Source organism: Centroberyx affinis, unplaced genomic scaffold, assembly GCF_046629955.1.
Source record: "Centroberyx affinis isolate AG114_WGS23_722 - 3 ecotype Tasmania unplaced genomic scaffold, CSIRO-AGI_Caff_v1 ptg000563l_1, whole genome shotgun sequence".
NCBI classification, from domain to species: Eukaryota; Metazoa; Chordata; class Actinopteri; order Beryciformes; family Berycidae; genus Centroberyx; species Centroberyx affinis.
In genome coordinates, this window is record NW_027279206.1 from 231,538 (window position 1) to 246,415 (window position 14,878).

Here is a 14,878-nt window from a genome sequence, read left to right on the forward strand (position 1 = left end):
ATGTGAAAACGAAGAATACATTTATTCTGTGTGTTTGTGTGTGTGCGTGCTGAACCCCACAGCTGTGTTTGACCTCTTTCAGCTGTTGCTCTGAGGTAAGCAGAACCCCAAAGAGAGCTGCTCTGTGCAAGTGTTGTGTTTACTTTAGCAGAAATGAGAAAGTGCTGATAGCTATCAATAAACAAGAAGAAGGGAATACGTGCCTCAACAGAACATGCGGTCTCACAGTTCTGTGTGTGTGTGCGTGTAGTCCTTCTGGGAGGTAGAACATGAGTGTCTTCACACACACACACACACACACACTCGCAACTCGGGCCACACATCTGTCACACCTGTTCAAATCACAGACGAAGGAGAATAAAAAGCCCTTTCTCTCTTCTTTCCCTCTTCCCTCCCCCCCTTCCCTCTCTGCCTCGCTCTTTCTGTCTCACTCACGCCTGAGATTTGCAGATCCCTATCTGACGTTTTGTAGTCATAGTCTGGTTCAAGTGAGATAGCAGAGAGGCTTTGCATTTTACTGACAATAGATAGGCCTACCAACTGACTGACAGTGATTTGAGCCCAATGGAGACCAGCTAACATGCCTCAGTGACAAACAAAGCTCTCCGATCCTTAAAACTAACTACAGGATTCCGCCAAGGATCTGGAGTGAGAAGTACAGCCACAATGAGTGATGAGTGACTGGGGTGTTGACAGTGTCTAAGCCCTTTGGATGATTATATTTTATTTTATGCAGCGTGGCACAGCGGCTCGCAATTTCCTGCCTTTTCAGCCGGATGAATGCACACACCCGGTAAGGGTCATGAGGAAATACCACAGAAGAGACAGCTTGTTTTTCCAATTCTCCCATTAGTGTCCCGTCTCTTTATGTCAGGTGGCAGTGTGAGAAGTCTGTTTACATCTCCTGCCACAATAACCTGGGTGTCTGTGTCTGTCTGTTACAAATCAGGACAGTGAGACGGAGCGGCAGAAGCTCGGCCCTGGCCCTGCTGGCGCTCCTTGCCACGGGGTTTATTTGCAGAAGTCAGCCTGTGACACCTAGTTTGGTTTGATTAGTAAAAAGCTGTGAATGACTGCTGACCTCTGCTGACCTGGAGCCCGTATGGGCCCCCAGCCCTCTTCGGCTCAGGTTTCAACACATTCACATTCTCTGGTGTGTTGAGAAGGTGTGCTAACTGTCGCTGACGAAGAGAGGAAACTAGCACATATAGAAATAAGAATGAAACCCTGAGAAATGAGAAATAAAATGTGAGTGTGGAATTCGCCCTTGGGACATCAGTAATGATAACATAGCAATCATTAAGTACTTGGTTGAGTGTAGTATGTAAGTGGGCATCATGGGTGTTTATGAGGGCTCGGGATAAATAGTTTGTATCTAAGGCCTACGGGGCACATTTAGGTGACTCAGCAAGCAAACAACTCCATTAGGGGGGTACAGAGTCCTTCTGTTGTTACGGTAACGGGCTGAGGAGGTCCCTGAATGTGAAAAAGAAGAAATCTCCCCCCTTCATTAGGAAATTACACACCATTTGTCCCTCATTCCTATCCAGTTACCTAGGCAACTGTTAGCTGTAATTTGGGCTAATTCACTGGCTCCTGGGCCCTTCCGTTCCCTATTGTGCCCCATCATAAAAGAGATATAACACAGACGCACACATACACACACACTCACACAAACTCTCTTTCCAGCGCACACAGAATTTCTCTGTCTTCCCTCTTCTCAAACGCGCAGACACACAGTAAGAGAGAGAGACTAATCCTCATTTTGTCTCTCTTTCTCCTCAACACGGCTGGAAATAGACTGTCTGAATATCAATGAACCGCGCTGAGGCAGAGCCTGTCCAAAACCAAGCCTAAACCTATTCATTCCCAACACCTGTACAGAGCTCTAGGAGTGAGTAAATGATGGAATTCTAGACAGAGTTATACAGTTGTTGAAAATCGAGCGTCCCCCTGTCCAGTCCTGTGAATTTTTTTTTTTTTTTTTTTACAAAAAGACACATCGTCCTCTCTGACCCCCTCCTGTCTCGAAGGTGAGGGAGAGAGAAGGATGGAGGATCGAGGTCTGCTCTTTTCCCCCCTTTCAGAACAAAAGGAATGGAAAATTGTGTGTTTTCCCATGGGGTAAATATTGAGAGAGGAGAGATATACACGTACAGAAGAAAGGCATTTCTGAGCCGCCTGGGCCTCTGTTGCACTGCCAAAGGCCCGTGCGTCACTTGATCCATTGTTTAGTGTAGAGGGGTCTCGGTAAGCAAGCGGCTGCCTCCCCGCTCCAGCTGCAGCCTCTCTACTGTTTATGTTTGCAGGGCCCTTCGCCTTGAAGTGAGGCTACACAAGCAAAGACTAGCCATATGTGAGCGCTGGGCTGTTGGAGAAGTCACTGGCCCTTTCTTCTTCTGCCCCCTTTTCGATCTGTCCCTCTCTCTCTCTCTCTCTCTCTCTCTCTGTATCACTTCCTCTGTCACTCTTTGCTTCTCTCTCTTATCCTCTTCCCCTCTTTTCTCTCCTCTGCTTTTCTGCCTCGGTCCCCTCTTCTTCTCCTCTCTCCTCCTTTGCGCCTTTCATCTCGTTCGCTTTCGCTTGCTGACGGTGCAGCCTGTCCCCGGCAGCCTGCTCTTTCGTGGAAGATGAAGGGTTGGAATTATCTTCTTGAGTTTCAAAGACCTCCGCCGTGGATCGGAGAGAAGTGGTAGGTGGTATTAACTCCTGTGAGAAATAATTGCCCATAAAACTCCTCTGTGAGAAGAACAAGAAGAACAGAAGTTTGAGAGACAAGGTGGTAATTATGTCACAGAAATATGTCAGCTAGTATAAATATTCAAATATTTATCCTGGTGTGTCATACTGACAAGCACAGCACATTCTGGAGCTGGAAAATGTTCAGAGAGAAAGCCACTGAAGGAAATATGGAGTCAGAAATGCATAGTATACATAATGGGCAATTGGGGTTTTATAGCTTCCTGATAATTCACTTAAATATTTTCATTGGGAGTTCAGCATTAGGGAAAGACTGGCTATCTTGATGCAACAATCATCATGTTTGAAGGGATTTTTTAAAAGCATTGAGGTGAAAGAGTTCCAGTCTTAAGCTCCAACTCCTGGGTCAACCTGGAAAATTATTTTGGGGCTGGTTCAGTGTGTGTGTGTGTGTGTGTGTGTGTGTGTGTGTGTGTGTGTGTGTGTGCGTGTGTGTCTGAAGGTTAGTGGTCCTGACCTTGGCTCCTGGGTGGGCTGCAGTGGCTGTGTGCTTGTCTTGGACCGTCCCTGGACCCCTCTGTTTACTGAAACAACAAGCAACCAGTGTCCAGGGAGGAGAGAGGAGTCGTAGAGGGAGCATCCTCAAAGGCAGCACCTCTCTCCTTTTTCTCCCTGCTCAAACACACACACACACACGCGCACACACACACACACACATTCTGCAGAAAGAGACCATCCTCGAGTCCTGACCACCCACATAGGCGATGGTCATCCAATGAAATGAAAACAATGAAAAATTCTTTCCGTTGACCTCTTCATTTATGAACCTCTCATCTTCAAGAGGTATGTTGAATCCTCTGTCATTTCATATTCTTGCTAAATTATGATCTCATTAATGTTAAACCCATTATTCTATGAATGTAGGAGAGATACAGTGATATTACACATTCTGTAAAGGAAGGGTGGCATCTTGGCTTTATACAGCCTGTTAGCATGACAGGAGTGATATTGACTTGTCAGCCCAGACAACTTCATTTGATCTTCAAGAGGCTTTGAAAATAGAAAATGAAAAGGTGCTGTAGTATTCCTCGCACCACAAAATTGCGGAGCACCTCAGGTGAGGAAAGTCCCAGCTGTTGTAAAAACAGGGTAAACAACTTTTGATTTCGGCTGCAGGTGATACTCAACTGCTGAGACTGTGGCTTTGAAGGAGGTGCACAGTAGCCACATTACAGATCACACATCTCTTGGAAATTCCCATCATCTCAGAGGAATAGGTGTTTTCAATGTGTGGGGCCTGATCATTTGGACTCACCGCTTACCAAACACCCAGGAGCAGTTTTTGATTCCCCCGGTTACAGGGTGCAGGCTCAGTCTGAGGAGAAATAAGCTGACCCTTAATTAGTTTGGAAAGGGGTGTTCTACATGCTGTAGATGCTCTTATGAATCAAAAGCTATCATGAAACCTTTACATAGCATGCCCTCTAGTGGCAACACTAACTATTACATTCTCAAAGGAGTCAGATCAGAAAATGATGGTAGATGGTAGCAACAAGAATATTCCTTGTAAGAAACTACAGAGTTAACAACAACCACAGAGTTCTAGTTCATTGAAAGAAGGAATATATACTAAATATTCATATATAAACCTTCGTCATTGGGTGTTCAAAACTACACTCCTGTGTTCCAAGAAACATGCCTTCCAGCCATGGGGAGCAAAGAGAATACTAAACCAGGGATCTTTTAATTTCACACAAAAAAAAGTATGTCTGACCAAGCTGAATGGCAAAGATAAATGCAACATGTACCTGAAGATAAAAACCAAGAGGTAATGTTAGCAGTCAGTCAGTGCATGTTTTTTATATGCATACAGTAGATGCTTGAAAACGTTATTTTCAACCTGGGCCATGTGTTCAAAATTTTATCATTTGCTTCACTGTAGAGCTTTCATACCTCCAGATAGCCAGGAGAGCTGCTTCCCAACAGGTAGACTATAAACACACAGGGCAAACACAGCCTCCAACAGCTGGATCCAAAAAGCGATTAAAACACGTCCTTTCAACACAACACTCACAGTGCAATGGGACCTCCCTACACCCAGTCTTAAAACTTGCTTCAGTGTGTGAATATCTTTCACCTATATTCATGTGGATTCCCCTCAACTAATGTTGCATTCAAAGAAATGTGTGCAATTGACCATAGGGCCATTGTTTTTAATATCTATGGGTGGATGGTGTCTTAAGCTGGCTAAACCTTTTAAATCGCTTCTTAAAATGAATTTTTTTTTTTGCCTTTATGTAATGATATTTTAATTGGTTTTGACCTCCCTTTTATGATTTACTGTTACATTTGTTGCCTTGCTTTTACATTTACCTTGCTTTCATTGCTTTTGCTGCTGATTTTAATGGTGTTGTTTTAATTTTTACTTGTGCTTTGTAGTTGTGTTTTGAAAGTGCCATATACGCTAAATAAGTATTCTTATTCCTATTCTTGTGTCTAAGTGGCGGATGAGCGATTCTTTGGATTTCACACACAGCCAGGCCAGGCATGGGTCACACCCAGAAGCCCAGGGTCACCCTGCCTGACCGCCCTTTCCTCTTTCTCTCTCCAAGCCATTTTTCCTCTTCCTTGCACTATATCTCTCGGGGAGGATCATCCATCATGGCTGTCTAAATAGCCCGGTCACCCTGTGATTAGTGACTCTTTTAGTTTAGACATCCAGGTAGTACATAGTAATCCAAATGGTTGTGTGCATCTGTTTCTGCATATGTATGTGTATGGACGTGTGTGTGCGTGAGTGAACGTCTGTGCGTGCTTTAAACACTGTACATCATCCTGTAAGCAGCAGGCAATCAAATCCAGGTCTCTAGCGTATTCTCATTTCTCAGGAACCAGATAGAAACTCATCCATCCCCTTCTGCCCCTAACTGGCTTCATGGTTGTAGGAACGTTGACTGACAACCGTAGTTAAGCCGTCTGGTCGTGTATTCATCTGATCAAATGTTCCCTCCTTCTCAGAGGGAAGAGGAGGACGCTGATGACTGTTACAGGTGTCTTTGCGTGTGTGTGTGTGTGTGTGTGTGTGTGTGTGTGTGTGTGAGTGTGTGTCAGTTAGAGCACGGTGTGTGGGGGCAAACAACAGAGCAGGACGGCTCCTCTTTAGCAGTTCAGCAGATAAGGCGCCAGCCTCATTTTCACTCATATTCTTCTACGAGATTTATGACTATGGGGAATTGGACACACACACACAGCAGTATCAGTGTTTCACATTTGCTAAGTCTAGGAGTGAGGTCTGATGTGCGTCTCTTGTGGTTTGAGGCCAACATTAAATTCATGCAAATCATGGACTGATGTGATGCTCCTGTTTCTCTAATGTCAGAGAAGGCTGAGTAATAGTGACATTTGGGATAAATTGGTGCTGTAAAGAAGGATAAACATTGAGTCAGGGAGGCAGAACATTCTGACAAGAAAAACAGAGGTATCCTTCTCCCTCAACACTAACAACTGAGGAAAATTATACTAGTCATAAAACACTTTCCTGAGAGTAGCTTATCAACAAAGCGATCTTATTAAAAGTATTTTGTAGCCCAGTATCCATCCATCCATACATCATACACTCATAGGTGTGTTTTCTCCATAGGTTACAACTCAGGTCACTACGCTTACATGAGAAACAGAGAACACAAATGTGCCAACACAAATTCCAAAATAATGATTTTATTTACAATGAATTAGTGGCCAAAGTTCGTATATTTCCATTCCTGGTTATTTATTTGCTACCATATACAAAAGTCTCACTTGACGCTAAGAGAAGGTGGCTGTCAGATCCTCTGTCTAAGGCCCGGATCTACTAACATGTTGCAATTCCCGCAAATGAGCGGCACACACAGATCAAACCATGATTTCAGACGCAAATGTATGTGCGCTATCTTAGTAGATCAGAAAACAAGGTTTTAGCACCTGCAATGCAATTTGCACTGGGGCAAACATTTAGCAGATTTGGCCCTAATTCTCTTCTTGATATACTCTTTTAGACCGTCGTGGATGGAATCTGCTTGGAGAAGCTGAAGAGGAGCAGACTGTAGAAACCAAGCCTGTAGGCACACACACACACACACACACACACACACACACACACACACACAATCATGAGGACAAATTAGTCCCTTGTCATGTAAATTGGCATTATTGGTTGACTGTGCCTGTGTGTCTTACCAGGACAATGTGACAGATGCTGCCGTATGTTTTGTCTCCAGCTGTGAGATACTGCAGGGAGCTTTTAACAAACTCCTTCGCTGTCAGCGTCACCATATTGGCCTTTTGGTAGCCTCCCATTTGAGTGGAGACCCCAAATGGAGCCACTGTCTGAGAAAGATAAGAAAGACAGAGAGAGAGAGAGAGAGAGAGATTATCATGTAATAGTGTATGCACATCCTAAAGCCGTGGTGAGTTTCTGAATTTAAAATGCAAAAAGTAAAGTACAATAGCTCGGCAACGCAGAATTTAACTTTTCAACTCTCTCAGACTTTGAGGTTGAGTCCTGATATGAATCAAAGTACCTGTATAATAATCCCTTTATCTTTGTATTCAGCTTGAAGACCTTGAGAGAATCTCTCCACAAACACCTACAGGGGTACACAGATGACACACGCATGCACACACACACACACACACGCACACACACACACACACACACACACACACACACACCACCAACCACACACACCCACAAGCAGACACACACGCACACCTGGGTCAGTGCATCATTGATAATATGTTCCAGTGTTGCTGACTGCAAAGTGAATTAGCAGAACTAGAACTGTACTGGAGGTGCTGTACTAGCCTTTGATGCAGCGTACAGCGTGTATATGGAGGAGGGAACGCAGGCCATTCCAGAGGAAATATTCACGATCACCCCTTTCCCTCTGTAGAGGCATGCACACACACAAACACACACACACACACACAAATACACACACACAGAGCAAAAGACAGTTGAGCTCTTGCCTTTCTGGCACTAAAGCTAAATATTCTTCCTTAACTTCAGATTTTATCTTATTACAAATTACACGTGAAGAAGAAAACATTTTGAACCTGTTCTCCATGCCTGGAAGAATTATTTTGCACATCTATAGGAAAAAAAAGAAGAAAACTATTTCAGATTTAAGGCAAAAAAAAGATTTCACAGAGTTTATTTGTTTAATAAAAGGTAACAGAAAATACACACACTTACCTTGGCCATAGTTTTCACATTGCAGTTTATCACCTTTGTAATTGTCTGCAAGGATAAATCAACATGGGCCACTGTCAGCTAAGCTGTCTTAGTTGGTGGTTAAGGCAGGGGGAAAGTGAAATGACAGATACAGTTGAGATTGAGAGGACAAGGGGAGGGTTAAGAGGGTGAACAGAAGGATATCTGTAGGATACTCTGAAGTTCAGTACAGGGGGTGACAAGAAAAGAAATAATGATCTGATGTGAGACTAAATTAGTAAATTAGGGATCCCACACAGCAGACACAAACTTAAGAAACCTGAATTTATGCTTTCCTGTGATAATATATCACAAAATCTATCAGCCATTTTGCATGCCAAGTAGCAAATTAATTCATCTTGAGATACAAGGTGGTGCAAGCAGAAGCAACCCATAGGTTAGTGGTTCAGCATCTTCACACAGTATAAAGTATAGACTGCTACGGCGCCCCCGACCTGCTCCAGGTCTGTAGTCTCAAGGAATTTGCTGGGGATGTAGCTGGGCAGGATGCCAACATTATTGACTGGAATAGACCACAGTAGTTAAGCACTGCAATCACTATCCTCATTAATGATATTTATTTTCTTGTGTCTGCGGAAACATTTTTATTTTGATTCAAATATTGCATGAAGGAATGGAAAATTGTCCCACCTAAAACCCCAATGTTCAAGTCTTTGAGGTTGTCCTCAATTTCAGCAAAGACGTTTTGCTCTGTGAAGTCTGCTACTATCACCTTCACCTTCTGGCCAGTAGAATCCCCTTTGAGGAGTGATAAGGTGTGAATATAACCATATATGTATAGTCTTAAGGACAGCAAACAGTATAGTGCTAGATGTCTTGACAAAGCATGATCAAAATATGGCATTTGGATAAGAAAATTAGTAAATACAGACACCGATAGTTACATAAATGAAGTAATTATTTTGTTTCACCTATCTCTTTGGCCACTTGGTCCAGTTTCTCTTTGGTTCTGCTCAGGATAACCACATTAATCCCTTGACCAGCCAGCTGGGGGCAGCAGTAGTGCAGAGGTGGACAGGAGGGGAGATAACACATAAATACATAGGAACGGACAGGGAGGGAAATTAGCAGACCTGGGTCTAATGTGTGCAAATATTTAAATGTTTGTTTTAACCTGTACCAGTTATATTGCAGTGCAGATACAGTGCAGATACTGTCTCTATGACCCAGGTCTGGAAATTAGACAATAACAAAGAATAAAATCATACATAAATAGTGAAGCCATATTGTTGGCGTTGTATCTTTGAAAACATAAACTTAGAAATTAAAGAATGAACTTTGCTTGACATGTTCACTTTTGGTGACAATCTTCAAGTTCAGGTTTATTTGTCATAGGTACAAAAACAAGCGGTGCAGTTTAAACAATTAAAAATCTCAGCTTACCTCAAAGGCATATGCTCTCCCTATCCCATCTGACCCGCCAGTCACCACTGAGACAGAGAGGCAGAGACGGGAGAGAGAAAGAGTGTTAGGAGCCAATTGGATGACTCAGTTTTTACACTTTGCTGCAGTGTCCATTCTAAACACTAGGGGCACTGTGAATCAAAGCTCTACTATCTCTTCCTTCTTCCTCTGCTGTCAATCAAATGCCTGGATTGTCTGTGGTTGTTTAAGCCAACTTCATGCTGTTCTAACACAGTGTACCCACACAAACACAGTGTGTTCCTGAGCTCTGATAAAGAAATTGATAAGATAAAGAACAGACGGACAGGAGCCACCTGTCTCTGTCTGTTCCCAGCCTACCACTGTCCCATTTCCTCATGACCCCTGACCTCATTACATAGGCCTCCTCCTAAACAGCTGAATTATTTTAAGCAGATAGTGTTCTAGGATGATGTCCAAGTTGATCCATGAAATTTGGTCATTATTGATGAAAGTGGGCGTGGCTTATTGCATAATAACCAAATCTTCATTGGTATTAAAGTCACAACTTCAAAAATTCATTAAAAATCAGCAGTATGTCCTCGAGAGCTGAAATTGTGTGTCGGCTGAAGTGAGATAAATCTTTCGTACACTGGTACCTACCCCCGATTCTGACGTCGCCCCCCTCTGTTTATAGCAAAAACTGACTGTGATCCCACAGTGTTTTCCTCCTAAACCGTACCTTACAGGAAAAAAACAACTTGATTTTTGAAATTGCCATACCTTAATTAGTAAATAGCCCAAAAATTATAATGACATCTTCAAAACTGAGCGCACAGTAGATGGAAATGTGCAGCTGCAAATAGACACACACCTAAGTGAACTCATCACCACCAAAGTGGAAGTTGGCAGAGTGGTAAACCTCAGGTCTTTGGTTCATGAGGTTGTGAGTTCAAGCCCCTGATAAACTGTGACCATTTTGAAGTTTCATAAAAAGTACATCAACACTAAATCACACAGTGCAGAAAACTCAAAGCAGGTGTTTGACATCATCTGTCAATGGCAAAATACTTGATTGGCATCACTGATTGGGGTGTGGCCAGACCTTTCAACCCATAGAGAGCAGTGCAGCAGCGGTTTTCTGGCCCATGTCACTTACTATTGTTTTATTCATTTATGGAGAGCACTACAATGTTCTATAAAGTGATTAGCACTGTCAGTCTGTCAATCATAGACTGCAGTATCACACTACTTCTCCCTTTAGTTAGTTTCTCCTCATTGAACCTATAACAGGCCTTTGACTCAGTAGGTAAAGCATCAGCCTTTCATGTGGGAGGTTGTGTGATCAAATCCAGACTTGTCCTTTCCAAAGTCATTAGACATCAAGGACAAGTACTAGCAAGTTTGGCTGTTGTGAACAATTCCAGCAATGAAAAGATTAACTTGACAGAAGTTACAGGCCAACACGCTGGTTAGACTGCTTGTTTGATCTTCACAACATGTCAGTTTCTGTGTGTCTTTCTACCTTCTGTAATGTTTTGTCTGTCTTATCAAATTGTGCTTGGACCCCGCAATCGCCGCTTGCGGCTATATTTTATTTATTTATTTGTTTAGTTTTAGTTCAGTTCTTATTTAGTATCAGTTCTAGTTTTAGTTTTTTCACAAACTCTAGGATGTATTTTTATTTCAGTTTACAACAGTGTGTTTAACACCTAGTTTTCGCCCCTGTTTTAGTTACAGTTTACTATAATAACCTTGCCAGTGAAGAATGAGAATGCTCTAGCCCTGTGACAACTTGCTGCGGGGAGGGGAGGGGAGAGGAGGGGAGGTGGGTGGGGGAACGACAGAGGTCCACTTCAAATCTGTGTGTGGACTTTGGCTTCAAGAGCCAAGAGGCCTCCGCTCCAAAGAGTGTTTCTCAGTGACCCGTTTGTCTAGAATCCTCTCAGTCCACATAACGTAGTGCCAGATCACCTTTCACGGAACACTGAGCTCAACTAACAGAATTTCTTAGTTACAAAGCACACAAACTCTCACCCACCCACAGGGGATCAGCACCGGACTATCATACACAAAGGAGAATGTAAGCAAGGTAGCTACAAAAATGCATAGGCCACTATATATTACATAGTATATTACACAATATATAATCGAAATAAAATGTATAATTCTGGACTATAAAATCAACACACGAGAAATGAGAGAAAAAAAAATCCACATTTATGAAGTGTTATATGTTAAAGCATTATTCTTAACACAAGCACGCGCACACTCTCCTCAAACACACACACACACACACACGTACACACACACGCACATACACACATATGTAAACACTCAGTTCACGCATGCTTTGTCCTCATTCAACCCATACACCATACAATGCAACATCCCAGGACTCTTGATAATGAAAGGAGACCACTCTGAAGGAGAAACAAACTCATGCTAATGTGGATTCCAGTGGTCTGGAGAAATGCCTCAAAATGAATGCAAAAGGAAGGGGTTTATCCACCCTGGAACATACTGTTCTAATTGCTATTTTTCCACTTTGCTGGAATGGAATGAAAGTGGAGCTTTGGAAATAAAGGAAAGATTGGCCTGGCATTGTTGGTTTCTTTATGAGGCCGCTTTAGCACTGTGGGAGGCTAGATGAGCTCTTCGGAAGATGCCAAAGGAGATCTTGTAAGACGATGAGACCGCTCTAGGACCTCCACAGGAATCTTTCAGAGTAATTACTGGGAAACAGTCTGAGGGCTGAGCTGGTGCTGACTGTGAGCTCTAAATTGGGTTTGGGTTGAAATACACTGATACTGTGTCTGCCATGTTTAAGTTTGCCGGAAGGTTACAAGTTGGAATCCCTGTGCCAGCTGGGGAAAGTAATTTTGCTCTTGTCCTGCCATACAAGTCGCATAGTATCTAGTCACATAACTGCAATACACTGGAGACTAGTGGAATAACAAGATACTGTTTAAGCTTTAATGGAGTGCACTTGTTGCTCATTTTACTAATGCGCACAATATACTATGTAGCAGGGACGTGCAGAGAGTTCTTCAGGGGCAGGTGCTCAAATGAAAAAAGGGGCATCTACAGTGTCAAACAGTCTGTGGAATAATCTCTGTGTTTTAGGAGTGCAGCAATGCGGTGTTGTTATCTCCCTTTACTTTACTCATGTTATATTTGCTTCCATCTCTTGTCTTTCTGTCTGTCTCACTGTCCTCTTCTTTCTCTCCCTCATCTCTCTGCATTTCTGTCTGCCTGTGCTAAATATTAAATACAATTAAAAAAAAATATATATATATATATCTTAGTGATGAATACTCAATTATCTTATTATATTTCTATCATAATAGTACAAGTTTCAGCTTGAACTATTATGATGGTCTCTAAACAAAATGTAACAATCTTTATTGGATAGATTTTAAGATAAAGTCACTAAATCTATTTTTTTCCTTGCATGATGAAGGTAAGTCAGCTGCCCTGCTACTGTCTGACTCCCCAGTCTGCCTCTCACCTGTTGTCTCGAGTCCCTCTAGCTGCCCTCTGCTTTACTTTCTCTTTTACTTTCGCCCTTCTTGCTGTCGAGGGCGTCTTGCAGCCTTGCTGCATCTCTCTGTGCTGTCAGTCTCACCTGTATCTTTACATCGTTACATTACAGCCTTTGACATTATTATCTACTCTGTTTTACTGCTCAGCAGCTCCTCTGGTCCAGACTGTCCTGCTCCTCCTCAGGACGAGTCATTTTCCTTCTTTGAAATTATATTAATCTGGATTGAGGGAGCAAACATTCAGAGTCAGAGTTAAAAGAGAGAGAGAGAGAGAGCGACACAGGGAGAGCGAGCGAGAGAGAGAGAGAGAGAGAGAGAGAGACCACACAGACTACTTCTGTTTGGATCTCTTCCCAACTCGTCTCTGCCTAACGTTTTCGTCTCGTTTTTATTAGTTGACGAAAATGTCAATACATTCCGTCATAGTTTTTGTCATCATAATTTTTTTTATTCAGTTATTGTCTCGTTTTAGTCAATCAAAAAATGTCGTTGACGAAAACTATAGCGCAGCTCTGGCAGGGGGGCGGGGGGAACGTCCACATGTGAGAAGGACAGAGAAAGAGGCAATGCACTGTGCACTGTGCAAACGATTCATTTGTGGTTTGCAGTTGTTCAAATACTTTCGTTCGTATCGCTACAATTTATTAACTATGCGGAAAAAGGCCTAAAATAAAATAATACATTTAGATTGGAAGGGGCATTTTGTTCAAGTAAGGGAAAAGGGGCAGGTGCCCAAGCACCAATAGCCCCCCCTCTGCACGTGCCTGCTATGTAGGCATGACTGTGTAGACTTGAGTCCAGACTAGACTGCCACAATCTTTCTTCTCTCTCTTCACAACATCCTATCACAAGAATTAATCATTTACTAGAGGGGAACAGGCTTCATAGTCATTTCCCCCTCAAAATTAGATTTCTTTTTAAACCTCTGATATTCTTTGACGAAACCTGATGCCCTTTTGGTGTTTCTATGGCAACCTGGCATTTATAAATCAAGGAACAAATTTCAATAGATTTTAATCCGCATCCTGTGGGAACTTTTTGTTCTCCTCCAATTTGAACGGCTAACCAGATCAAATTTTTTCTAGAAAGTCAGAACTTACCACATTATAAGACATTCCCTAAGCAGCAAGTGTGAGCTTGTGATCGATAGTTCACCACAGCCAAATTTACTTACCAAACCAGCTCATTCAAATCAGTTATTTTCGCTGTTTATTTGCATACACAGGCACTTTCCGACACATATGCACATGAACATACACAGACACACATACACACATATCCAGTATGTAGTTTTTTTTATTTATTTTGGAGCCAAATGAGTGGGGGTTGCCACATAGGGCAATACAACGGGGAACAGAAAGATTAGTCAATCACAAAAAAGCAATTAAAAATCAGTTATATATGATGTTCTGTGACTGACACTTTACTATATACCATACTAAACTGCCCTGATGCAGTTAAACTCACCCATCTAACCCCAAACATGTATAAATTATATGACTCAGGTCTGACACACACACACACACACACACACACACACACACACACACACACAGAGGGAGAGAGAGAGAGAGCGCTCACCTGCCCACTCTCCCATGGAGGTGAAGAAGAACTTGGGCAATGGGAACCACACTTTGGGATAAAGCATCCTACTGAAGAGCAACAGTTTCACTCCATAGAAGACAACAACCGCAGCACCAAGAGAAATGAAAAACAGTTCCATAAAATCCATGGTTCACTATAAGTCTGCTTGCCTGACACAACAAACTGTGGCTTTAAGCATCTGTGTGTTTGTCTCTGCTCTGAAGGAAAGTTTTTAGTGCCGTGAAAGGGGGAAGAGCCTTGTCAGAGGACACTCCCATTTCAATCACGCACACTCTCTCACACTGCTCTCTCTCTCTCTCTCTCTCTCTCACACACACACACACACATAAATTACACACATCAAGTTGTATTGCTTTTTATCTGTTCAGATGGCATGTAACATCTTAAGCATGGT

At 42.6% G+C, this 14,878-nt stretch overlaps 1 protein-coding gene across 1 annotated transcript; it reads right to left on the bottom strand.

Annotated features, from left to right (window-relative positions):
• Nucleotides 1-6,440: 6,440 nt before the first annotated feature.
• Nucleotides 6,441-14,660, bottom strand: hsd17b3 (hydroxysteroid (17-beta) dehydrogenase 3). Its single transcript, XM_071518324.1, has 11 exons — nt 14,461-14,660; nt 9,356-9,402; nt 8,884-8,959; nt 8,603-8,710; nt 8,407-8,474; nt 7,934-7,978; nt 7,795-7,829; nt 7,544-7,625; nt 7,260-7,325; nt 6,916-7,065; nt 6,441-6,794 (listed from the first exon to the last, which is right to left on the bottom strand). Exons 1-11 carry the CDS (start codon nt 14,609-14,611, stop codon nt 6,654-6,656), a joined length of 969 nt encoding a protein of 322 aa, XP_071374425.1. The 5' UTR covers nt 14,612-14,660; the 3' UTR covers nt 6,441-6,653.
• Nucleotides 14,661-14,878: the final 218 nt, after the last annotated feature.

Coding starts and splice junctions, on each gene's coding strand:
- hsd17b3 (XM_071518324.1), bottom strand. CDS start 14,611: ATGGATTTTATGGAACTGTTTTTCATTTCTCTTGGTGCTGCGGTTGTT. Junction 7,979..8,406: donor AGACTACAGACCTGGAGCAG/GTCGGGGGCGCC, acceptor TTATCCTTGCAG/ACAATTACAAAGGTGATAAA. Junction 7,326..7,543: donor CGCTGTACGCTGCATCAAAG/GCTAGTACAGCA, acceptor GTACCCCTGTAG/GTGTTTGTGGAGAGATTCTC.